At 44.8% G+C, this 24,755-nt stretch overlaps 1 protein-coding gene across 1 annotated transcript in view; it reads left to right on the top strand.

Annotated features, from left to right (window-relative positions):
- Positions 1–24,755, top strand: part of RICTOR (RPTOR independent companion of MTOR complex 2) — a 291,482-nt gene that overhangs the window by 243,691 nt on the left and 23,036 nt on the right. The window contains exons 21-33 of the mRNA XM_063961244.1: positions 1,407–1,606; positions 3,409–3,535; positions 3,782–3,946; positions 13,861–13,937; positions 14,021–14,099; positions 14,747–14,856; positions 17,182–17,269; positions 18,528–18,620; positions 19,440–19,546; positions 19,993–20,222; positions 21,922–22,936; positions 23,629–23,806; positions 24,126–24,210. Of these exons, the coding sequence (XP_063817314.1) occupies positions 1,407–1,606; positions 3,409–3,535; positions 3,782–3,946; positions 13,861–13,937; positions 14,021–14,099; positions 14,747–14,856; positions 17,182–17,269; positions 18,528–18,620; positions 19,440–19,546; positions 19,993–20,222; positions 21,922–22,936; positions 23,629–23,806; positions 24,126–24,210 (2,554 nt within the window). The remainder of the gene's footprint in view (positions 1–1,406; positions 1,607–3,408; positions 3,536–3,781; positions 3,947–13,860; positions 13,938–14,020; positions 14,100–14,746; positions 14,857–17,181; positions 17,270–18,527; positions 18,621–19,439; positions 19,547–19,992; positions 20,223–21,921; positions 22,937–23,628; positions 23,807–24,125; positions 24,211–24,755) is intronic.

Here is a 24,755-nt window from a genome sequence, read left to right as displayed (position 1 = left end):
ATATTGTGTTCGCATAACTCTTCCCCCCCCCCCACCCCCCAAAAAAACAAAAACCTTCTGTTGTAAAGTTACTTGCAGTTGTTGGCTTCAATGTGAGGTTCAGAGATTCAGTATTAAAATATTTAGCATTAATACATTATAGGACACTGTGGGTGAGATTCAATTCCCCCCCCCCCCCCCCCCCCAATCCCCGCCGCACACATCGGTTGCTATTCAGTTGTTTCTGCCGATAACATCATTTCAGCTTGCTACTCCTAGGGGTGGTGAGCTGAACTGCGTGTAAAGTGATCCGTTTGGGTGCCCAAACGGGACACTTCGCGCTGCGCCAATTAGTTTACTTGGGTTTAGCCCCTTTATGCTGTAAACCCGACTGCTAATAGACCAATTGAATATCGCCCTGCTATCTCCCGTCACTTTAGACGGGAGATCGGTTAAGATATAACTTATTGAATCTCTCCCTGAAGGTTTTTAACAAAGCTAAAATATGTGATCTCGCAGCACGCATTCTGTTTTGTATTAAACGGGTAAGCACAGAATTAGCAAGTAAAGAAGACATCCTCACTGGTGGTGAAATAGGTGCCAACGTCTGATGGGAGGCGGGAACCGGATTGGCCAGTTCTTGCTTTTTATTGGCACTAATAATAATTGTGCGCTAAAGCTTTAATTTACTGAAGTGATATATTTAAATCGTTCAAGGGGCTGTTGCCGGGATAGGCGATGGGTGACGTGAAGTATTTATCCGGAATTAGTTATATAAATGGGGGTGGAGGCCTGGCCTAATTGTTGGGGAGATGTATCAACCAACCCTCTTCTACCTATCATGTGTAAAGTACATTTTAGAAAATGATAGGAAAAAAACTGATTAATATCGGTAATTGCTCTATTTCTTGTCCTTATGAGGCTTTATACATCTCCCACTGTGCATGTTCAGTAAGTTTATCTTTACCAATGTACTAAAAGATCTGTCCTTTGCCATGAGAGGGTGTCTTGCCACGGCTGGACACTGGGATGGATCCCAGTGGATACCTCTCTGGGTAATGCTGTGGAGAGAAACCTGTAGGCTTCTATTAGATGGCATTGCCTATAGGAAACAAGCCCTGGAATGTTTTGCGTATGGGGAATGCGGTCAGACCTCAAAAAAAAGTCAGTTTTGGCATTGATACATCTTGCCCTGGAAGTGATACTCTTCAATCACATATTGGTTATGTATTTTTATAAGGGCAGTTAACAAAAGCAGGGCGAGGGTCAATGTATGCGCTAGTCAATGTCTTGGCACATTTGTGCAAGCGTAAACTGTGGGAAAGTATTTCTTCTTTTGGCTAGTGAATTACCCCCCACACTGGCCTCTACGACTGCCTCCTATGTAATGTAAGATAGCGGTAACTTCATACTTTTATTCCACTCAGGATGGACAAAGTTACCTCGAAGAGCTTGTGAAAGACATTGTACTGTGGTTAACGTCCTCATCAGGAATGAAACAAGAGCGCAGTCTCCAGAACAACGGCTTACTGAACACACTCAGCCAACACTACTTCCTCTTCATCGGTGCTCTCTCCTGCCACCCCCACGGCGTCAAGATGCTGGAGAAGTGCAATGTGTTTCAGTGGTAAGTACTTCGGAACAAACCTGACACGTGACACAGCGCATGAAGACCGTAATAAGTTCCGTTCAGGTGGTGACCGGTCACAGTCACTGAATGGTTAGGAGTAGAGCTCTTTCTGTCTCTTAGGTTCCCACGACGGTCCTGTTTTATTGAATGTGGATATTTTCTAACAGTGCATGCTCATGTGGATTGGGTAATTACTGTATCTAGTCATATTGGTTTGCAGGCAGTCTGTTCTAAGCCGTGGTGCTGGTTCTCCTGTTACATGATGTGGCATTTAACCACCAAGAGACTCAGAAGTGTCCTTGAAGCTGTTTTATAGTTCTAATTTTCTTTAAGCATTCTGTGACTTTAGACAAGCTAGAGTCTGAAAACTCTGCTTTTCCGGTTATACAGCTTTTCTAGAGATTAGTCCAACCCAAAGCACAATTATTTTCCACAAATGGTACAGTCTGGCACCTCCCGCACTGGGTGACATGTTGTATTCATCTGTCCTCACAGTAGATCGGTGCATAGTTGTGGTGCAGCTAGATTGATAAAAACGTGGAGAAATAAAGTATCAACCAGCCATTTTTCAAACACAGCCTTTAAAATGACAAGCTGATTGCTTGATACTTCACCTCTCTGCAATTTATCGCTCTTCAAACTTTGATAAATCTCCCCCTATGTCACTCTACAGCACCGATCATTTCAAACATGTTCCATCTGCACTTGTCTGTAGTGTTTAAAGCTGGCAAAGTCATATTCAGATACTTTGAACATTGACAGTTGGTAAAATGAAAATAAATTCTGAAGTTATCCGTTTTGCTTTCCAGAGGTTCTTTTTATTGATTTGGATGTGTTGCTAAAATATTGCCATCTGCTGAACATTTCTTATGCATATCAATTAAAATCTCTTTCTGACCTCCTAATGGCTATGGGAGTTATTTTTAGCAATTGAAAATATTTGCATTCCTATCATCCTGAAATGTTGTTTGTGTTAATATAGGCTTCTGGAATTTGGAGAGAGGTTTTCCATTTTCACCAAGTTTAAATAACGTCGGACTCATAACCTTTAATACATTTTTAGCACTTGTGCTGTTTGCCTGAATTCTTGCCAGCACTGACATACTAGCGTCTGCTCCCTTTACTGTGTGTGTTAAGGTGGGTACATACTAGGTGATGTGCTCCATGAGCGTCATCGCCTAGTGTGTCCACTCCCGGCACGACCGACGGCGGGCATACACACTGTGCGATATCACTAGCGATATCGCACATTGACGTCATGCCACGGCCGGGCTGTACATGCAGCTTTGGACAAGGAGTCCAAATTAAGCTGCACGTACGGCCGACACAGAGAGTCGTTGACGACCCGCGGGGCCGCGCATCGGCCGTCGTCAGCTGCATACACACTGGGCGATATAGTAAACGATATTGCTCAGGAGGAGGAAAATTAGCTATATCGTGTCTATGCACTTTTACACTAGCAGAGACTTTTCCAGCGATAGGGCGGCGCATCGCTATCGCCGGTGCTAGATTGAGCTCAATCAATCTAGCGGGTCGCTCACTTCACCGTTGTGTGAAGTGAGCGGCTCCCCCCCCCCCTCCCCTCGCTCAGCACATCGCGCTGTGCTGAGTGGGGAGAGAGATGTGTGCTGAGCAGTCTGTGTTAAGATCACTCAGCACACATCTCTTCGGTCAGTACCCCCCTTAAGAGAGAGCTCATCTGATAAATTGTCTGACTGACACGTTCTTTCACACTGTCTGACGGTGGAATTTCTTCAGAGAGCTCCTTGTTCTAATACTTCATTTATTTTATGTTGCAGTCTCCTAAATCTTTGCTCACTTAAAAACCAAGACCACTTATTGAAGCTGGCGGTGTCTAGCCTGGATTACAGCCGAGATGGGCTCGCCAGAGTTATCCTGTCCAAAACCTTAACCGCATCCCCTGATGTAAGTCTGATTAATGCCATTTATTTATTTTCTGTGCTGCTGCTTTCCTAGTCAGTCATTTTCTTCTTATACACATTTGTTTTGGTTTTAAATAGTTTTCTTTGCATCTGTCTGTCTGTCTATCTATCTTATTTTAGTACTCAGCCCAGCTCTGTGTAGTGTAAACCCTTGTCATGCTTGTAGCTTGAGTGTATGAAATATTATGTTGTGATGCTGAAGTGACTGTAATATGCTTTCTTTGCGCAGAGTTGTCGTCTGTATGCTACAAAGCACTTGCGGGTTCTCCTGAGAGCCAACGTTGAGTTCTTCAGCAACTGGGGTATTGAGTTACTGGTGACACAGCTCCATGACAAAAACAAGAATATCTCAACCGAAGCCCTAGACATCTTGGACGAGGCCTGTGAAGATAAGGTGATTAGAGGAGTCTGACAGGAAATACAGTGCGTCTTTTCCTACCGTGCTGATCGGTCAGCACGACAGGACCTCCCACCTTACAGCTGCAGACAATAGCAGGCGCGTGAGAAGTGTAAATTAACTCCAAAGTGTATACCTGGTGGCTTTGCAGCTGAGAAAATGAAAGTCACGATGTTCCGGTGTTGGAAAAACCTGTTTGTTTTTGTTTATTTGTTGATTTTTTTTTACAGATATGTGTATATGTATATGTATATATATATATATATATATATATATATATATATATATATATAGATATTTTTATTTATTTTTATAAAATCATTATGGATAAGTTTAAATACATGTTCTTCACCCAATTCACTCATAACAAAAACCCAAAGCAGAGAGTTAAAAAAAAAAAAATATATATATATATATATCATCAAAGTGGTTAAAGCCAATTATGCTATGTCTGTATAGTAGAAGGAACCATGACTAAAAACATCTGCCCGCCCTTGCATTATGTGAGAAAAGGATACGAAGACCATCATGCCCAATCTTGAACTACCTGAATTACTGGGACCCCCTCCATCTTTACCTTCTTGAGGCCATGTGGCATTGTGTATACCGGAGGTAAGAGCGATCTTAGCCTGAACCTCCAAACAGTTCTCGGGTCGTTCACCAGAATTGACTGATGATCCCTGGTCCAAGCTCCATACAATCAAACTTTGTGATTGAGCCGAGGGGCGATCAGATCCTCCTCTGGCAGGCCGCTCCTTCTTATCAGCTAATTAATAACATCTGGATGTGAAGACCACTTGCTGGGATGCTCAGCATGCCAGCTGAGATATTCATCTTACCAGGTTCCACACCTCTATTGAAGATTACCGATATGGCTGTTGTATACCTTCCTGTCCAGTGAAAGATCTTTGTAGTCTGCCATCACCAAGGACCTTCAGGTACCCCCTTGGTAGTTTTTGTATGCCACAGTCATGGCATTGTATGATTGTATCCATAGAGGTCTTTCATGCGTGTTGGAGAGCCTGCTTTTAGCTCCGTGTTTATTGGGAGGCGAGTTTCTTCTCTGGACTAGAGACCCTGCATGCAAAGACCTAGCATCACCACAATCCAGCACTGAAACGGTCATCCAGCTATGTTGCTTTAGAAAGCTGATCGTCAGGGGGATCTATCCAAGGCGTGTTGTCCCATTTACCAAAACTTTCGTCCACAGAAGGACACATAAAAATAAATCTACATAGTACCTGGCACAGTTTGTCCATCTTAGGCCAAGCATCTCCCAGCGGGAAATGGACACTATGTGGACTGTTTGCTCTTTGTTTTTAAGCAATGAAAAGCAAGTCTAAGGGTTGATGCATTAGTTAAACTACGTCTTTAACCCCTTGCTTACTGGGTAGACACATCTTCCAATCATCAGGATCATCCTGAATCTCCTTATCCACTGATCTCCTTCAATGCTACCCGCAGAGTTGTCTGACACTAGCTAATACAGCTTCACAAAGTTTGCTCAGCGATTAAGCCACTAAGGTCATTGTCCTCTGCATGGATGCTACCTAGAGAGTATCTTTAGGGGCTTGTTATGATAATGGGACTGGAGGTGGGTGAGTGAAAACAATACTAGGAGGCTCTAAAGGAGAAGTAGTAAAAGGTTGGGGAGGCCACATATGAATGTTCTGACCTTTTAACCACTTTCATGATTGAGCATATCATCACTCCACTCAAAGTAAGGCCAATTCTGTAAACGATGAGCCATCGCCAGGCGTGTACTGATCTCTGTTTTCACACGTTGGCCACCTGAGGCAGTTTGGTGCAACATTTGGAGCAAGTGTATTGCAGCACCATAAATTCCACAGCAACCTTGGACTTGAAAGTGGAATATTTTTTTTCCAGACATACTGGATAAAGAAAAACAGGCACACATACTGCAGAACACAATCTGTACAATGAGAATGAAACAGCATTGAAAAACTCGCAGGAATACGAAATTGCAGTCCCACTGAGGACAGGCAGACCACGTTCAGTGGGAACTGGCTCACCTTCTTTGGAAGGAGTGGCATATGGTTCACATATTACACTCCTGCCTGAACAAGAAATAACCTTAAAGTGAAAACTCGCAAAGCTAGTTCGGCAGCTACAGAAAAGGGTGCCCTTTCCGTGGGCACATAAACTAAACTTGTTCGGAACTAGATCCTCCCCCTCTACATCCCGTCAGTTTAGTTTTATGTGCCAGCTTCTCAAAGTGCCCTCAACACCCCTTTAAGCCAGATACACACATGCACTGTCTCGGGATGATTTGCCGCTACGTAACGCCAAATCATCTACATCACGCAGTGTGTACGCATGATTGTGTGCTACTAGGGGTTGTTTGCAACATTTTCCGGTCGGGCCTGCTGCAGGGCCGACAGAAGATATTGCTAGCGGCCCAGTGCCGTGTAAATGAAGGGAGTATTTATATATTTCTCTAACGTCCTAGTGGATGCTGGGGACTCCGAAAGGACCATGGGGAATAGCGGCTCCGCAGGAGACTGGGCACAAAGTAAAAGCTTTAGGACTAGCTGGTGTGCACTGGCTCCTCCCCCTATGACCCTCCTCCAAGCCTCAGTTAGATTTTGTGCCCGAACGAGAAGGGTGCAATCTAGGTGGCTCTCCTGAGCTGCTTAGAGTAAAAGTTTAAATAGGTTTTTTATTTTCAGTGAGACCTGCTGGCAACAGGCTCACTGCATCGAGGGACTTAGGGGAGAGAAACGAACTCACCTGCGTGCAGAGTGGATTGGGTTTCTTAGGCTACTGGACATTAGCTCCAGAGGGACGATCACAGGCCCAGCCATGGATGGGTCCCGGAGCCGCGCCGCCGGCCCCCTTACAGATGCTGAAGCAAGAAGAGGTCCATAAATCGGCGGCAGAAGACTTTCCTGTCTTCATAAGGTAGCGCACAGCACTGCAGCTGTGCGCCATTGCTCTCAGCACACTTCACACTCCGGTCACTGAGGGTGCAGGACGCTGGGGGGGGCGTCCTGGGAAGCAATGAATTTACCTTAGTTGGCGAAAAATACATCACATATAGCTCCTGGGCTATATGGATGTATTTAACCCCTGCCAGTTTTCCAGAGAAAAGCGGGAGAAGAGCCCGCCGTGAAGGGGGCGGGGCCTATCTCCTCAGCACACAGTGCCATTTTTCCCACACAGCTCCGCTGGTAGGAAGGCTCCCAGAATCTCCCCTGCATCCTGCAACTACAGAAACAGGGTAAAAAAGAGAGGGGGGCACTTATTTGGCAAAATAACAGATATAAGCAGCTATAAGGGATAGACACTTATTGTAAGGTTGTCCCTATACATATATAGCGCTCTGGTGTGTGCTGGCAAACTCTCCCTCTGTCTCCCCAAAGGGCTAAGTGGGTCCTGTCCTCTATCAGAGCATTCCCTGTGTGTGTGCTGGCTGTCGGTACGTGTGTGTCGACATGTATGAGGAGGAAAATGATGTGGAGGCGGAGCAATTGCCTATAATGGTGATGTCACCCCCTAGGGAGTCGACACCTGAATGGATGGCCGTAATTAAGGAATTACGTGACAGTGTCGGCACGTTACAGAAAACTGTTGACGACATGAGACAGCCGGCAGCTCAGTTAGTGCCTGTCCAGGCGTCTCAAACACCGTCAGGGGCTATTAAACGCCCGTTACCTCAGTGGGTCGACACGGACACAGACACTGACTCCAGTGTCGATGGTGAAGAAACAAACGTATTTTCCAGTAGGGCCACACGTTACATGATCACGGCAATGAAGGAGGTTTTGCACTCTGATACTGCAAGTACCACAAAAAGGGGTATTATGTGGGGTGTGAAAAAACTACCCGTAGTTTTTCCTGAATCAGATGAATTGAATGAAGTGTGTGATGAAGCGTGGGTTACCCCCGACAGAAAACTGCTAATTTCTAAAAAATTATTGGCACTATATCCCTTCCCACCAGAGGTTAGGGCTCGTTGGGAAACACCCCCTAGGGTGGATAAGGCGCTCACACGCTTATCAAAACAAGTGGCGTTACCGTCTCCAGAAACGGCCGCCCTTAAGGAGCCAGCAGATAGGAGGCTGGAAAATATCCTTAAAAGTATATACACACATACTGGTGTTATACTGCGACCAGCAATCGCCTCAGCCTGGATGTGCAGTGCTGGGGTGGCTTGGTCGGATTCCCTGACTGAAAATATTGATACCCTGGACAGGGACAATATATTATTGACTATAGAGCATTTAAAGGATGCATTCCTATATATGCGAGATGCACAGAGAGACATTTGCACTCTGGCATCAAGAGTAAGTGCGATGTCCATTTCTGCCAGAAGAGGATTATGGACGCGACAGTGGTCAGGGGATGCGGATTCCAAACGGCATATGGAAGTATTGCCGTATAAAGGGGAGGAGTTATTTGGGGGCGGTCTATCGGACCTGGTGGCCACGGCAACGGCTGGGAAATCCACTTTTTTACCCCAAGTCACCTCGCAGCAGAAAAAGATACCGCCTTTTCAGGCTCAGTCCTTTCGTCCCCATAAGGGCAAGCGGGCAAAAGGCCACTCATATCTGCCCCGGGGCAGAGGAAGGGGAAAAAGACTACAACAGACAGCTTCTTCCCACGACCAGAAGCCCTCCCCCGCTTCTGCCAAGTCCTCAGCATGACGCTGGGGCCTTACAAGCGGACTCAGGCACGGTGGGGGCCCGTCTCAAGAATTTCAGCGCGCAGTGGGCTCACTCGCAAGTGGACCCCTGGATCCTGCAGGTAGTGTCTCAGGGGTACAAATTGGAATTCGAGACGTCTCCCCCTCGCCGGTTCTTGAAGTCTGCTTTACCAACGTCTACCCCCGACAGGGAGGCGGTATTGGAAGCCATTCACAAGCTGTATTCCCAGCAAGTGATAATCAAGGTACCCCTCCTACAACAGGGAAAGGGGTATTACTCCACGCTGTTTGTGGTACCGAAGCCGGACGGCTCGGTGAGACCCATTTTAAATCTGAAAACCTTGAACACTTACATAAAAAGGTTCAAGTTCAAGATGGAGTCACTCAGAGCAGTGATAGCGAACCTGGAAGAAGGGGACTACATGGTGTCTCTGGACATCAAGGATGCTTACCTCCATGTCCCAATTTGCCCTTCTCACCAAGGGTACCTCAGGTTTGTGGTACATAACTGTCACTATCAGTTTCAGACGCTGCCGTTTGGATTGTCCACGGCACCCCGGGTCTTTACCAAGGTAATGGCCGAAATGATGATTCTTCTTCGAAGAAAAGGCGTCTTAATTATCCCTTACTTGGACGATCTCCTGATAAGGGCACGGTCCAGAGAACAGTTAGAGGTCGGAGTAGCACTATCGCAAATAGTACTACGACAGCACGGATGGGTTCTAAATATTCCAAAATCGCAGCTGATTCCGACGACACGTCTGCTGTTCCTAGGGATGATTCTGGACACAGTACAGAAAAAGGTGTTTCTCCCGGAAGAGAAAGCCAGGGAGTTATCCGACCTAGTCAGGAAACTCCTAAGACCAGGCCAGGTGTCAGTGCATCAGTGCACAAGGGTTCTGGGAAAGATGGTGGCTTCTTACGAAGCGATTCCATTCGGCAGATTCCACGCAAGAACTTTTCAGTTGGATCTGCTAGACAAATGGTCCGGATCGCATCTTCAAATGCATCAGCGGATAACCCTGTCTCCAAGGACAAGGGTGTCTCTCCTGTGGTGGTTACAGAGTGCTCATCTCCTAGAGGGCCGCAGATTCGGCATTCAGGATTGGGTCCTGGTGACCACGGATGCCAGCCTGAGAGGCTGGGGAGCAGTCACACAGGGAAAAAATTTCCAGGGCTTGTGGTCAAGCATGGAAACGTCACTTCACATAAATATCCTGGAACTAAGGGCCATTTACAATGCCCTAAGTCAGGCAAGGCCTCTGCTTCAGGGTCAGCCAGTATTGATCCAGTCGGACAACATCACGGCAGTCGCCCACGTAAACGGACAGGGCGGCACGAGAAGCAGGAGGGCAATGACGGAAGTGGCAAGGATTCTTCGCTGGGTGGAAAATCATGTGATAGCACTGTCAGCAGTGTTCATTCCGGGAGTGGACAACTGGGAAGCAGACTTCCTCAGCAGACACGATCTTCACCCGGGGGAGTGGGGACTTCACCCGGAAGTCTTCCACATGATTGTAAACCGTTGGGGAAAACCAAAGGTGGACATGATGGCGTCTCGCCTCAACAAAAAACTGGACAGATATTGTTCCAGGTCAAGGGACCCTCAGGCAATAGCTGTGGACGCTCTGGTAACACCGTGGGTGTACCGGTCAGTGTATGTGTTCCCTCCTCTTCCTCTCATACCAAAAGTACTGAGAATCATAAGAAGGAGAGGAGTAAAGACTATACTCGTGGCTCCGGATTGGCCAAGAAGGACTTGGTACCCGGAAATTCAAGAGATGCTCACGGAAGACCCGTGGCCTCTACCTCTAAGACAGGACCTGCTCCAGCAGGGACCATGTCTGTTCCAAGACTTACCGCGGCTGCGTTTGACGGCATGGCGGTTGAACGCCGGATCCTGAAGGAAAAAGGCATTCCGGATGAAGTCATCCCTACCCTGATCAAAGCCAGGAAGGATGTAACCGTACAACATTATCACCGTATTTGGCGTAAATATGTTGCGTGGTGCGAGGCCAGGAAGGCCCCTACGGAGGAATTTCAACTGGGTCGATTCCTGCATTTCCTGCAAACAGGACTGTCTATGGGCCTCAAATTAGGGTCCATTAAGGTTCAAATTTCGGCCCTGTCGATATTCTTCCAAAAAGAACTAGCTTCTGTACCTGAAGTTCAGACGTTTGTCAAGGGAGTACTGCATATACAGCCTCCTTTTGTGCCTCCAGTGGCACCTTGGGATCTCAATGTAGTGTTGGGATTCCTAAAATCACATTGGTTTGAACCACTCACCACTGTGGACTTGAAGTATCTCACTTGGAAAGTGGTAATGCTGTTAGCCCTGGCTTCAGCCAGGCGTGTATCAGAATTGGCGGCTTTATCCTATAAAAGCCCTTACCTAATTTTTCATACGGACAGGGCAGAATTGAGGACTCGTCCTCATTTTCTCCCTAAGGTGGTTTCAGCATTTCACTTACGTGGTGCCTGCGGCTACTAGGGACTTGGAGGATTCCAAGTTGCTGGACGTAGTCAGGGCCCTGAAAATATATGTTTCCAGGACGGCTGGAGTCAGAAAATCTGACTCGCTGTTTATCCTGTATGCACCCAACAAGCTGGGTGCTCCTGCTTCTAAGCAGACGATTGCTCGTTGGATTTGTAGTACAATTCAGCTTGCACATTCTGTGGCAGGCCTGCCACAGCCAAAATCTATAAAAGCCCATTCCACACGGAAAGTGGGCTCATCTTGGGCGGCTGCCCGAGGGGTCTCGGCTTTACAACTTTGCCGAGCAGCTACTTACTTTAGGCGCAAACAATACAAAAAAAGCAGCTATTGGGTAAATCACTTATTAGCAGTGAAAATCCCTGTGTTATATAGCGCTGTGGTGTGTGCTGGCATACTCTCTCTGTCTCCCCAAAGGACTTTGTGGGGTCCTGTCCTCAGTCTGAGCATTCCCTGTGTGTGTGCGGTGTGTCGGTACGGCTATGTCGACATGTTTGATGAGGAAGGTTACGTGGAGGCGGAGCAAGGGCAGATAAGTGTGGTATCGCCCCCGTCCGGGCCGACACCTGATTGGATGGATATGTGGAAGGTCTTAAATGACAATGTAAACTCCTTACATAAAAGGTTTGATGACGCTGCAGCCTTGGGACAGCCGGGGTCTCAGCCCGCGCCTGCCCAGGCGACTCAGAAACCGTCAGGGGCTCATAAACGCCCTCTATCTCAGATGGTTGACACAGATGCCGACACGGAGTCCGACTCCAGTGTCGACGATGTTGAGGCACATTTACAGTCTAAAACAGGGGTGGGGAACCTCAGGCCCAAGGGCCGTATAAGGCCCTCAGAGCCACTTGATCCGGCCCGGCCATGCTCACCTTGCTGGGCGCCCGCTGAGATTTTGTTACTAGTGGGCGCCTGGCTTCTTACCCTTAGTAGCAGCCGGAGGCAGGAACTCACTCCTGAGCTCCGGCTTCCAGCTCTGGCAGTGTGCGTGTGCTGCTGTGTGGTGTTATGGGAGAGACGTCATGACTTCTCTCCCATAGTTCTGAGCGAGCGGCCAGGCGGAGGGCAATGGTCCGGAAGCAGGAGCGGGGCTTGTGAGTATTGTGTTTTTTTTTTTTCTTTTAATTTGTGTGTGTGTGTAAGCGTCGCTACTAGGGGGCATATCTAATGGGGCATTACAACTGACGGGTGGCATATCCAATGGGGCATTACAAGTGACGGGGCATATCTAATGGGGCATAAAAAGTGACTGGGGGCATACTTACTGGGGGCATATCTTCTGGGGCATAACAACTGACTGGGGTATATCTACTGGGGGCATAACTACTGACTGGGGGCATAACTACTGGGGGAAGGCTCATTTTTAAGTTGATAATTTTTGTATGGCCCCCGAAGGATTTTATAAATATCCAAATGGCCCTTGGTAGAAAAAAAGGTTCCCCACCCCTGGTCTAAAATGACCAGGTTACGTTGGGAAACATCCCTTAGGGTGGACAAGGTGCTGACACGCTTATCTAAAAAGGTGGCCCTGCCGTCTCAGGATACGGCCGCCCTAAAGGAGCCTGCGGATAGAAAGCAGGAAGCTATCCTGAAGTCAGTGTTATACACACTCTGGTACTCTACTGAGACCTGCTATTGCTTCAGCCTGGATGTGTAGTGCTGTAGCAGCGTGGACAGATACTCTGTTAGACGACATAGATTCCCTCGACAGAGATACTGTTTTGCTAACCCTGGGCCATATCAAAGACGTCGTCTTATATATGCGAGATGCTCAGAGGGACATTTGCCTGCTACTCTCCCGCCCGTTTGGGAGCTTTGGTATAATCCCCATGGTCATTACGGAGTTCCCAGCATCCACTAGGACGTCAGAGAAAATAAGAATTTACTCACCGGTAATTCTATTTCTCGTAGTCCGTAGTGGATGCTGGGCGCCCGTCCCAAGTGCGGACTTTCTGCAATACGTGTATATAGTTATTGCTTAACTAAGGGTTATTGTTATGAGCCATCCGTTCAGTGAGGCTCAGTTGTTGTTCATACTGTTAACTGGGTAAGGTTATCACAAGTTGTACAGTGTGATTGGTGTGGCTGGTATGAGTATTACCCTGGATTCAAAATTTCCTTTCCTTGTAATGTCAGCTCTTCCGGGCACAGTTTCCCTAACTGAGGTCTGGAGGAGGGGCATAGAGGGAGGAGCCAGTGCACACCAGATAGTACCTAATCTTTTCTTTAGAGTGCCCAGTCTCCTGCGGAGCCCGTCTATTCCCCATGGTCCTTACGGAGTTCCCAGCATCCACTACGGACTACGTGAAATAGAATTACCGGTAAGTAAATTCTTATTTTTTCCGTCCTTCATGTGTACGGCCAATTTCAGGTGGGCGGGGCTGAGGAAAATTCAGCCCAACCATTGTGACGATTGGCCATCGCTCTAGTGTGTAGCCAACTTAAGTTAGTAGTGTTCCCCAGAATGGATAATAGAGAATTATTGTAAAGGAGCAGAAGAATAAAACACCCTCTAGAATTTGTTTTATGGTTGTAAATAGAAACTCTGTAGTCTGTGATTTTTGCCTTACTAATAATCAGACTGTACCTGACTAGGATGACGCTGAGCAGGACACATCTAATCAGGGATTGCTTGATATTTGAAATTTCTTAGTAATGGGTTAAAAGCCTGAGAAATGGAGAATGACATCTACAGTGTGTGTAGAGGAAATCTCTGCTGCCATCTGGCTAACCGTCTCTCCTGTCACCTAGGCTAATCTTCACGCTCTCATCCAGATGAAGCCTGCCCTCTCTCACCTCGGAGATAAGGGCCTGCTGCTTCTACTGAGGTACCTCTGGCCTTTACTACATGCATAATAATACCCCATCCTAACCCCCCTGACATCTTGCTAACCTGTCATTTCTCTTGTAGGTTCCTGTCAATTCCAAAGGGTTTTTCCTACCTGAATGAAAGGGGTTATGTAACCAAGCAGCTGGAGAAGTGGCAGAAGGTAGCTGACCTGAATTTTATCTCTCATTAATGTGGAGAGGACCTGCAAATAGGTCCTTTCATGAATTAGACCAGACAGCTTCAGAACCCAGACGTAGCGGAGATAGAAGCTTGCACGTGCACTAGTGACCCCTGCTTTTTGCCGCAGATAAGTGCTTATGTTTATATACTGCAAATGTATCTGAGTGATCCTAATCTTGGCTTGTCATTACAGAGGGGTGCATCTAATTAGTTGTCTGATATATTTGCAATGTAAATGTTACAGAGTATATGGAAAAGCTGGATGTCGTCTACATGCGCATGCACATTATACCACTATCTAAATGCACAACCTGTAACAACATGTTACATCTATGTTGCATTACAGCTGTGTATTGCACCTTTTTACATGTCTATTATATACATATATTAATGAGTTTTAGATGACCTCCTCATACTGCCAGCTTTTGGCACATTGGCTCCGAGCAGTCACATGACATCACAAGAATTTTTGTCTACACAGCAGTTCATTTAAACATTCCTACATCAGTTGTTAAACACAGAGGAGGCGGCATAGGGTTATAGCTGAATTTACTCTGAGAATAATTTTAAACACTGGAAATAAACTGATAAACACTGATTCATGTTTGTCTTAATATTTACATTTAGGAGTATAATCTAAAATATGTTGATCTAGTAGAGGAGCAGCTTAACGAGGCTTTGACCACCTACCGGAAGCCTGTTGATGGTGATAATTATGTCCGGCGCAGTAATCATAGGTAAGTGTGCTTAACATACAGTCTGAGAAAACTAAAAGGCGTTTTAGCAGTACTGATTGATGTATTTATTTATATTTGTTGTGTGTGTGTGGGGGGGTTCTTTATGTTATTTGATACCCACACGTTTTGTGGGAGTTGGCAGGGATGAGCGTTACGACACAGACTACGGGCTCTGCCATTATTTATGATGTGAACCTGACTGTGTATGGGTGAGCCAGAATATAAAATATAATCTGTGATTATCTGAGATTAACCACAGAAATATAAAATAAGCTTTCTCCTCCTTCCTCTGGGTGACACGGGAAACACTGGGGTACAATTGGTGGTGTGTGGAGCCTGGTACTTGAAATCTTCAATGATTTGAACATAGCTCCTCCCCCTCTATACCCCACCCGACCTCCGTTTAGTTCAAGTGCCTGATAGAGCAGGCATTTTTCTTCAGGCTAACGAGCAGCCTGTGCTACATTTTTTTTTCTCTTTTTTTTATTAAATATCCTACCGGGCAGACTCTGGCTACAGGTCCCTCCGGAGGTGCTACTTGGGCACCTCCGGAAGGACCCGCTACTGCCAAGTATGTGTCCGGGCTCCCTGAGCCCAGTGTCATCTAACACTGCAGCTCTGCCACGCACCAGAGGTTTAACAATGTCGGTAAGTAGGAGCCGTCCCCGTGCATTGGCATTTCTACAAGCTCCATGCCCATGCATTGCCTTACGTCCCCGTGCATTGGCATTTCTACAAGCTGTGGTGCGCCCCCATCGCACAGAAGCTCGTACAGGAAGCAGCCATTTTTCTGGACAGCTGTTGTGGATTGGCTGTCCCTTGGAGTCCTCTAAGTAGTGGGAGCTCCCATTGGGTCAGACAGCCTGTCCGCCAGCCCAGGAGGCAGAGACTGCTCCACTCTCTTCCAGAATGTACGTATGTCAGTCAGATAATTGTGGTTCTGGTGCTTCCTTGTAGGGGCTGTTCGTCTGAACATCCCCTGGTTATTCTTTGAATGTTGTACGGGCTCTTCGGCTTTGTTACCTCAGTTTTGTCTAAAAAGGATAACTTGTTTGTCATATATGATTCTCATAAGTGGGGTTGGCAGTCCTTGAAACAAACGGTATCTCGTCTTCGAGTGGTCATTCACCAGGCGTACATTGCTCAGAGCTGGCTGGTGTGTTCCAGGGTCACGACACTCCGCTCGGGCTGTTGGCGCCGCTTGCAGTATTTACCTTTGCATCTCGAGAAGTGAGCTTTGGGCGCAGGGTGCTTCGTACAACTGCAATGCATTCCCTTCCTGTGAGGACAGCTTTGGGACTTCCACAGTGTTTTCAGTATATTCCCCAGTGGAAGAAGGAGAAGACGGGACACTAGACTTCCTGCCAGTGCTCCTTGTGTATGGTTGTATTCTGTTTATGTGATTTTATTGTTTGTTTGCTGTTATGTCTGTAGTGACGTGTTCTGTCACTTGGTTGGGCGGTATGTTTCCGGCTTTCCTCTTCCCTCTCCGTCTCTCCTTAGGCTTTGTTAAACTCAACTGAGGTCAGGTGGGGTGTAGAGGGAGAGGAGCCATGTTCAAATCTCTTTAAAGTGCCAGGCTCCACAAACCGCCACCTATACCCCAGCATTCCCCAGTGTCCCCCATGCAATCAGAGGAAGGGATTTTACTGCTGAATACCAAAATACTGTTCTTAAGTCTGTGGGATGGAATATAATAACCTTGTGAAGCTGAAAATACTGCAGTACTGTGCATCTACGTCCTGCAGGACAGCCTTATTCTCAGGTGCAATGTATTCACTGCCCAGTGATAAATGTTTCTAATGTAATAAAACTAAAATTGTAAAATCCCTCAGTTGTCGGTTACTATGGGAATTACTGAATATGAAATTTGAGATGACGTGAGCAGTGCTTTAGTATTAAAAGGGAATATTTTGAAATTAAGTGCGTGGTTGTAATATTATAAGCAGTACTTTACGGTGACCTGTCTAGTTATTACAGAATACAACCGAGTAAAACAAGATAACAGCAATTACAGTGCAAGACAATATAGGACAAGTATGAAAAACCAGGGATTAGGTGCCATCAAAGGGAGTATAAGGTAGTGTAAGTAAGAGAAGGAAAGGCACATGAGAAGCCCTGCTCGTGTGAGCTAACAATCTAAAATCTATCTGTGATCCTTGTTGATTGGCTGTGTGCACGTGTTACTGCTCTGTACAGGATATTCGGGAGACAGCTTTAAGACCTTGACTTTCCACTTACAGAAATAATGCTGCATGCAGTTTATAAGTTCTGTAACTTTATACTTGAGAGAACATTCTGATGTGGTTTTATAATTGTTTTCAGAGTGCAGCGCCCCTATGTGTATTTACCCGTTCACTTGTATGGGCAGCTGGTACATCACAAAACTGGGTGTCATCTCTTGGAGGTCCAGGTAAGTAAAACTCGGAGAGAAGTTCTTCTACACTACCTGCGTTTACAATGTCAGAGTTATCAAAATAGGTTTATAAAACAACAAATATATATTTAACAAAGCATAATGAGCTAAAGTTCTCATGACAGCAATGGGTTTTAAGTAGATTAAATGGGTCTGGCCTTTCCAGATGTCGATTACAAATGGCTAATTAAGTCTGAGATGTCAAGGGCTCCTGAAGATTTGCACTGAAACTAATATTATGTTATATAGAATAAGGCCACGCCATGTGTCAGACTGTTTTGTACAATAAGGGTAATAAATGTTAAAGGAGAAGAACTAATTCTTATACATTTAAGGGGGGGGGGGGTATCCAATTGCCCACCAAAAAATTTCACTTGGGAAAAAAATTAGGTATTACCGCAATTTTTGACCAATGATCATTATCAGTCAATCCGATTCTAGCCCATTTTTTTTGTTTTTGTCTTTAGAAAAATTACCTATTTTCGGGTGAAAACACAGAGGATCCGGGATAAGTTCCCAGACTCGTGTTTTTGCGGCTGTGATCGTGAGAATGGGTCATTAATCAGGATTTTATTTTTTCCTTCTACCACGGTCAGGTTGAAAAAAAAAATCCAGATAACTGCCAGTATATGGGGCTACTTGGATTTTCCCCAGGGGATTAATTCACTGGTAATTTGCTTCAGCTAATTGGATATAGCCCTAAAATTCCTTATACGATATCTGTGAACTTATCTGTGAACTACTAATACTGCAGCTTTACTTCTCCAAATCGATGGTTTGGGTTTTAGGTTGCATTGAAGTTTTTATTGCCCATTAATCATTTTATAAATGATTGTATTCTGATCTTTTATTTATATAGTACTGGCATTTTTGTTTTGGTTATTGGGTAATTTCTTTATTATTCCCAAAGTATATAAACACGAGGCATACCAACCTGTTTGGAGGCGCTGACTGTGAGCAATACAGATGGAGCCATGCTCATCTATCCCTTTAATAGGATTAACTGAGCCAGGGCAGTTGGACTTAATCCTCTGCTGTAATGACTTAATCCCCTGCTGTATTGTTCTCTCTGTATTGTATTGCAGCTGAGAACAATAAATGAAAAGTTTATGCTAATAAGGTTTGGTGCACCTAGGCGCTGCAGAGAAGGCTAGATGAGTGAGGCTTCATCTGTATATATAATGCTATGCAGTTAATGAAAATGCTGCACTAAGCCTCTAGTACCAAATTTAGCGCTTTTCCATGTTTCCTGTAGAACGTTGTTCCAGATCTCAGTTACCTGGTTCGATCGCCATCATTAGATAAGTGGGATGGAATCAAACAACTTAAAGGCGCTCTTTGGTCATTGGTAAGAAAAAAATAATAATTCATCATTGGTATAATAGCAAACGTGTGATATTAATATAAAAAGATAGTTCTAAAGGTGTGTACACACGGTGAGATTTCTCCTTGCGATTTTGACTATATAGTCAAAATCGCACGGAAACTTAGTGGAAATCGCAAGGTGTTAGGCAGCTTGCGATACCGGTTTGATCCTGGTGCGCGCTCCCGCGGGGTCGGTATCACAAGGCTAGATAGACTGTGCAGGCAAGTCAATCTTGACTATCTAGTGTACTATCCTAGTACAAAGTATAATCAAAATTGGCACTTAGTCAAAATTGTACATAGTCAAAGTCGAAAGTACAGATAGTCAAAATCTGTGCTATCTGGGTTCTGGGGGAGTTCAAGGGAAATTGCGTAGTCAAAATCGGGCGTAGCAAGGATCTCACCGTGTGTATGCACCTTAATTCACAGATTTATTTATTCCAGATTATATAGTATTTATTTTTTGTTACAATGTTCTAGTTGCCTTTGTGGCTCTGCATGCATTTGAATAAAAATAGTATCACAATCTGCATTTGTCTTGTATATAGTTACAGTAGTCGTAGTTTTTTTTGGGGGGGATTTTTAGTGGTATTACTTTGGATTCGTTATTGTCAATGTTTTGTACACATGACAACAACTAGTGTGTTGATATGCAATGATCCATACTTAGAGATCATCATCCTATTAATGTTTAAAGGGCCTTGCTGTTTTGTTGTAGGTAGATTATCTGTGTAATATATATATCTGGTAAGATATAAACAGGATTTCATTTTAATTTGGCGTCTTTCCCTTTTGTTCGTAGGGTAACATTGGTTCTTCTAACTGGGGTCTTAACTTGCTTCAGGAGGAAAATGTGATACCAGATATTGTTGCACTTGCTCAGCACTGTGAAGTGCTCTCAATACGGGGGTAAGTATCTGGGTTCCCCCACCTCTCCCCGCCTCCCAAATCTCTAGCCGCACTACTTTTAAATAGGCAGCATCTTATTTAGGTTTATTGTTGAAATGACACATTTTGTTTTAATGACTTTGTAAATGTGCAGCAGAAACCAATATAATGCTGGTAACTGAGAGGCAATCATGTTGATAGGAGAATCTGAAATATTACAGTAAGGGTGTACTGCAGGGTCCATTCTCTACAGCAGGGTTTTCTAACGTCGGTTCTCAAGACACACGAACAGTCCAGGTTTTAAGGCTATCCATGCTGTCAAAAATGGTTAAATCAAAAGAACGGAGACACTATTAAAGTCACCTGTACTCAAGTATGGCTACCCATTACACCACTCCGCAGCCACATCACCCACTCGTGTCAAAAAGTCAAAGTCAAAAGGAATAATTCATTTTCTGTTTTCCTAGAACCTGTGCTTATGTTCTTGGTCTGCTTTCCAAAACGAAGCAAGGATGCAATATACTGAAGCAACACAACTGGGATGCGGTGAGGCACAGCCGAAGACACCTGTGGCCGGTTGTTCCAGATGACTTGGAACAAATCTGTAACGAGCTGTCCTCTATACCCAGTACGCTCAGCTTGAACTCCGAGTCGACCAGCTCGCGGCATAACAGCGAGAGCGAATCTGCACTTCCTAGTAAGACCTAATAAGCTTTGCTGTGTATTCTAACTTTTCGTTTGTATTTGCGGTAGTGTTTCTGTTTTTGTATTGGCAACGTCATTGTCTATACAAGCTATATAAGCCCTAACAGTTATATGAGCTATTGTACAATGTAACTTGGCCTTCACCTTTAACATCAGAGTTGTCACTATGAATGGTTAAGAGTTAACGTTAACTGGAGTTTATAGCAGAAAGCGAGTAAAAGCGACACATAACCGCCAGTGTGATTGCTTTTTATAGCTGACAGATTTGTGATTTATTGCAAACTTTTTCAAGGCTCCAACACCTGTGCTATGAGGGGACCTTAGAGCCCTGAAAGTTTGCAACAAAATTCATTATAGTGGCTTTGAGTGTGTCATCTCTAAATTGTTGTTTAAACTTACGGTGTCAATAGGCCTAGAACACATGAGGGTCTGATGCGATACAAGCAATAAAGTTTTTACTACAATAAGGGATTCATAATCATATCAAAGTTTTATCATCTTTCTTTTTTTCCCCTTTTTTTTTCTTTTTTTCTTTTTTTTCTTTTTTAGAATAAAGCTTAAATAGGAGCTCCTACAATTCTAAATTCTCTTGCAGCATGGCTGGGGGACACTGGACCATGGGATTGCAGGTTAGGGCTGGCGATGGCACTTAATGTAAACTGTAGCTGTAAATCCTAAGCCCTTCCCCTCTGCAGCCCCATAATGCCAGTGTTCTTTCGGTGCCTAGGGAGTAGGGCATGTTTTAGCGGGCTGCAGTCCTTTGTTGTAACGTTTTTCAGTTGGGCGGTAAGGCAGCATCAGCTTCCCTTCCCTGGGGGGCAGCTGTTGAACATCCCATGGTCCAGTGTCCCACCAGCCTTGCTGCCAGAGAGAATATTTTTGGAGACACTTACAGCTGAATCCTTTTCTGTTAAGCAGGTTGGGGAACACTGTGTTCCCTCCCTCACGCACAGTCATGTAGGGTTTTGGTTCGTGATAGTCTTTTTCCCTACTGCTTTGTTTTATTATTCTGACAGTGTCACTGAGTTGGTGCGTCTTCTTACCAGACTCTTTTAAAGAAGCACTGACGACATGGGGTTGCAGTGGGGAGGTGCTTAGTTTTAAAGTGTAGTTTAAGCGCCAACTCCAGCCCCAACCTACAATCCAATGGTCCAGTGTCCCCCAGCCTGCTTAAGAGAAAAGGATTCTACGGTGAGTGACCAAAAATCCTATTCTATATCTACTGAAGAAAATCCTATTCTATATCTACTGAAGAAAGTACTTTACATGAGTGTGTGTCCCTTGTAAGTTAATTGGGGGCCATTCCAATGCTTTGAAAAAGTTTTTAAAATGAACTCGCTGCTCTTTAAAACCAGTTTTCTTCAATGAAGGACCAATTTGCAGGTTGTCCCCTTTCACATCTACATCATTACAGAAAGAGACAGTGCCAGAGTCTGTAGAAGGTCAGGTTCACAGACAAGGGACGCTTTCCTTAAATTTAGTGAACAAGTGTTAAATATATATTATTACAAATGGTAGAAAGCAGAATTGTCATCTTACACTTCTGCAATGTCTATCGTAACAATGGCTGCTGCAGCGCGTAGGACGGCAAACTAGTTGAACACCTGTAGTTATTAATCTACTAAACATGCTTTTCACATAAAACTGCTCACTCTGAACTAACATGGTTCATACTTTCCTCCCCTACACAGGCATGTTCATCATTGAGGACGATCGTTACGGTAATTCTTCTACTAGCCCCTTCTTTTTCACAGAGGACACTGAGCAAACATTCTACGACAAACCTCTAAAGGACAAGGACCGAAGCCCCTTCACGCTTCTTGCACAAAGCAAGTTTGTTAAAAATCGTTTTTTAAATTCATTGACTCTGCCAAGTAAGAAGTTTCGGAGCAGCAGCAGTAGCGACCCCAAAACCAATAAACTCTTTGCGGAAACCAAACCGGGGTTGAGGCGGAACCGAACGGTCACCGAGCCCTGCTCGAATTCCGAGTTCAACTCCATGGATAGTTTAGGTTCCGTGTTCAAAGTTCCCAAAATAAACACCATCCGCTTGGATACTTCTGTCAGTAAACACATAGACGACAACGGCAGCACACCCAGTATTACAGAAAATGATCTCAAGCTTCCAAAAAGCCTAGGGAACGAGAACCACAGAGACCACGCGAGCAGAGAGAGGCTAATAGGCGACGGCACCACGAATACACACTTCAAGAGCCGTAGCCTAAGCTTCAATACAGACACCACAACGAGTGGTATAAGCTCTATGAGTTCTAGCCCTTCCAGAGAGACTGTGGGAATAGACACTACAAACCTCGATACCGACTGTGGGAGCTTGAGTACAGTCATAAGCACCAAAACAGTCAAACCCAGCCTGCCATCTATGCTGCACCCCAATCACTTACCCCTTTCAAAGTCTAACTCTGTGTCCTTGGCCCCTCTGGGCTCTTTCCATACACTTCCTCGGAGGGCGCAGTCTCTCAAGGCACCTTCCATTGCTGCCATAAAGACTTTAGCAGATTATAACTTTAGCTATACAAGTTCGCGAGATGCTTTCGGCTACGCTACACTGAAACGGCTACAGCAGCAGCGGATGCATCCTTCATTGTCGCATTCAGAAGCTTTGGCTTCTCCAGCCAAAGATGTGCTCTTCACCGATACCATAACCATGAAGACGGGAAGCTTAGACTCCAGACTAACATCAAGCAGGTATGTGTCTACATGTATAAAATGCATACATCTATCTATGTATGTATGGGTCTAAAATAGTACTGGAGGGCATAGTTACTGCATGAAGGGTCTTATGGACTCGTACTTCATCTCTTAAATGTCTGGTATGTTTGCTCTGAGTATCCAGTAACTGGTATTTAGCATTTCAAAAGGATATTTACATTCAGAGGGGTTTTTTTGTGTTTTTCTTGAAATTTTTTAAACTATCCCTATTGGTCGTTTCAAATGGATGCACTTAAATACTCATTACTGGTAATTACACATGGATCTAAGATCTCTTTCTGGATCACAAGTGTGGAGTTTAATAGTAGGATAATTACTGTAATGTGCCCTCAGTAACACATTGCGATCTTAGAACAGCTATATTTACTTACTACTCACAATTACCAGTGGACAATCTGGATCTCCAAATTTGGTGGGCCACCATATGATTTCTAGTAGTGGAAGCCACACGTGCAGTTGTACAGTCTACAAAGGGTGTGGATCATTGGGTTGACCAGAAATAGGTTGACTCCATTTGGTCGACATGCCGTAAGTCGACTGTATAAATTGACTGGCAACCTATCGTCCGGAACTCGTTTGCAGGACACAAGTAATTTTCTATCCATACTGAATGCAGACCTAAATGGTGACTCCTTCCTCCTGATCTGTGGCCCTTGTTCTCCTGGCAGGTTCATGAAGGCATTAAGTTACGCCTCCCTAGATAAAGAAGACTTGCTGAGTCCGATAAACCAAAACACTCTCCAACGTTCCTCTTCTGTCCGCTCCATGGTGTCCAACGCAACCTATGGCAGCTCAGATGACTATATCGGGTTAGCTTTGCCAATGGATATCAATGATATGTTTCAGGTAATTTCTGTTCCCTTCAATTGGTTTTATATGGCGAAACTGTTTTCACACCTGTTGCTATAATAGTGCTTGATTAGATTAAGTTATATAGGATGAATTAATTTATCTATATTACCTGGCTAGCTATGTATTAATCCTTAAAGCTACGCTTCATATGTTGCACCTGTACTAATGGTTCATGTCCGAGTCCCCTTATCCCCTTCAGTGGGGATCAGTGATTGCTCCTGCTTGTTTCATGTGCGTGTGCACCTACCAGCACTGTAACAGTGTGCGTGACATTTAATGCTGTGAGACGTAACTGTCTTTAATGATTTTGCAGGTTAAGGAAACTCCTTATTTTCAGAAGACGATGATGCCTTTAAGTGAAGAGTATGCTCCTAAATTGTTTGCACCCGAAGTAGGAGGTACATTGATAATTCTGTGTGGTCTGTCAGGGTTACAGGACTTCCTCCTTTGATAAAGTATAAAACACACAGAGACTTGGTAAACTTCATACACGGAGGGTAAACCTGATTCTTGGAGAAGAGTACACTATCACAGCAAAGAGAGACTACACCATGACAACTTAAGATAGAGCGCCACCTACTGTCCCTCAAGTATAGTTTTTAAAGTAATACTTGGACTGTATACTCTAGCTGACTAGAATGGAAAGCTATGTCTGCTACTTGGTTAAAAACCTGATCATGTTTGATATTTAACGTGGGGGTATGGGCTGGGCAGAGACAGACGACTACAAGCCCCTTGCAGATCGAGAATCCGGTACTAAGTTACCAGTTATATACACTTTACTAGAGAGTGAGTCTAAGTAACGATTATGGGTAACGATTGAAAATAGACAATTAACAAAGAATCCATAATGGTGGACTCCTGTTTTAAATAGTTTTTACTAGATGACTTTCCCTAAGATCAATTATTGTATACTGACACAATGCACAAACCCAGAACTATA

This window comes from Pseudophryne corroboree, chromosome 1, assembly GCF_028390025.1.
Source record: "Pseudophryne corroboree isolate aPseCor3 chromosome 1, aPseCor3.hap2, whole genome shotgun sequence".
Lineage (NCBI taxonomy): Eukaryota > Metazoa > Chordata > Amphibia > Anura > Myobatrachidae > Pseudophryne > Pseudophryne corroboree.
Note: the sequence above shows the minus strand (reverse complement) of the source record. Positions and strands in the feature narration are given on the sequence as shown.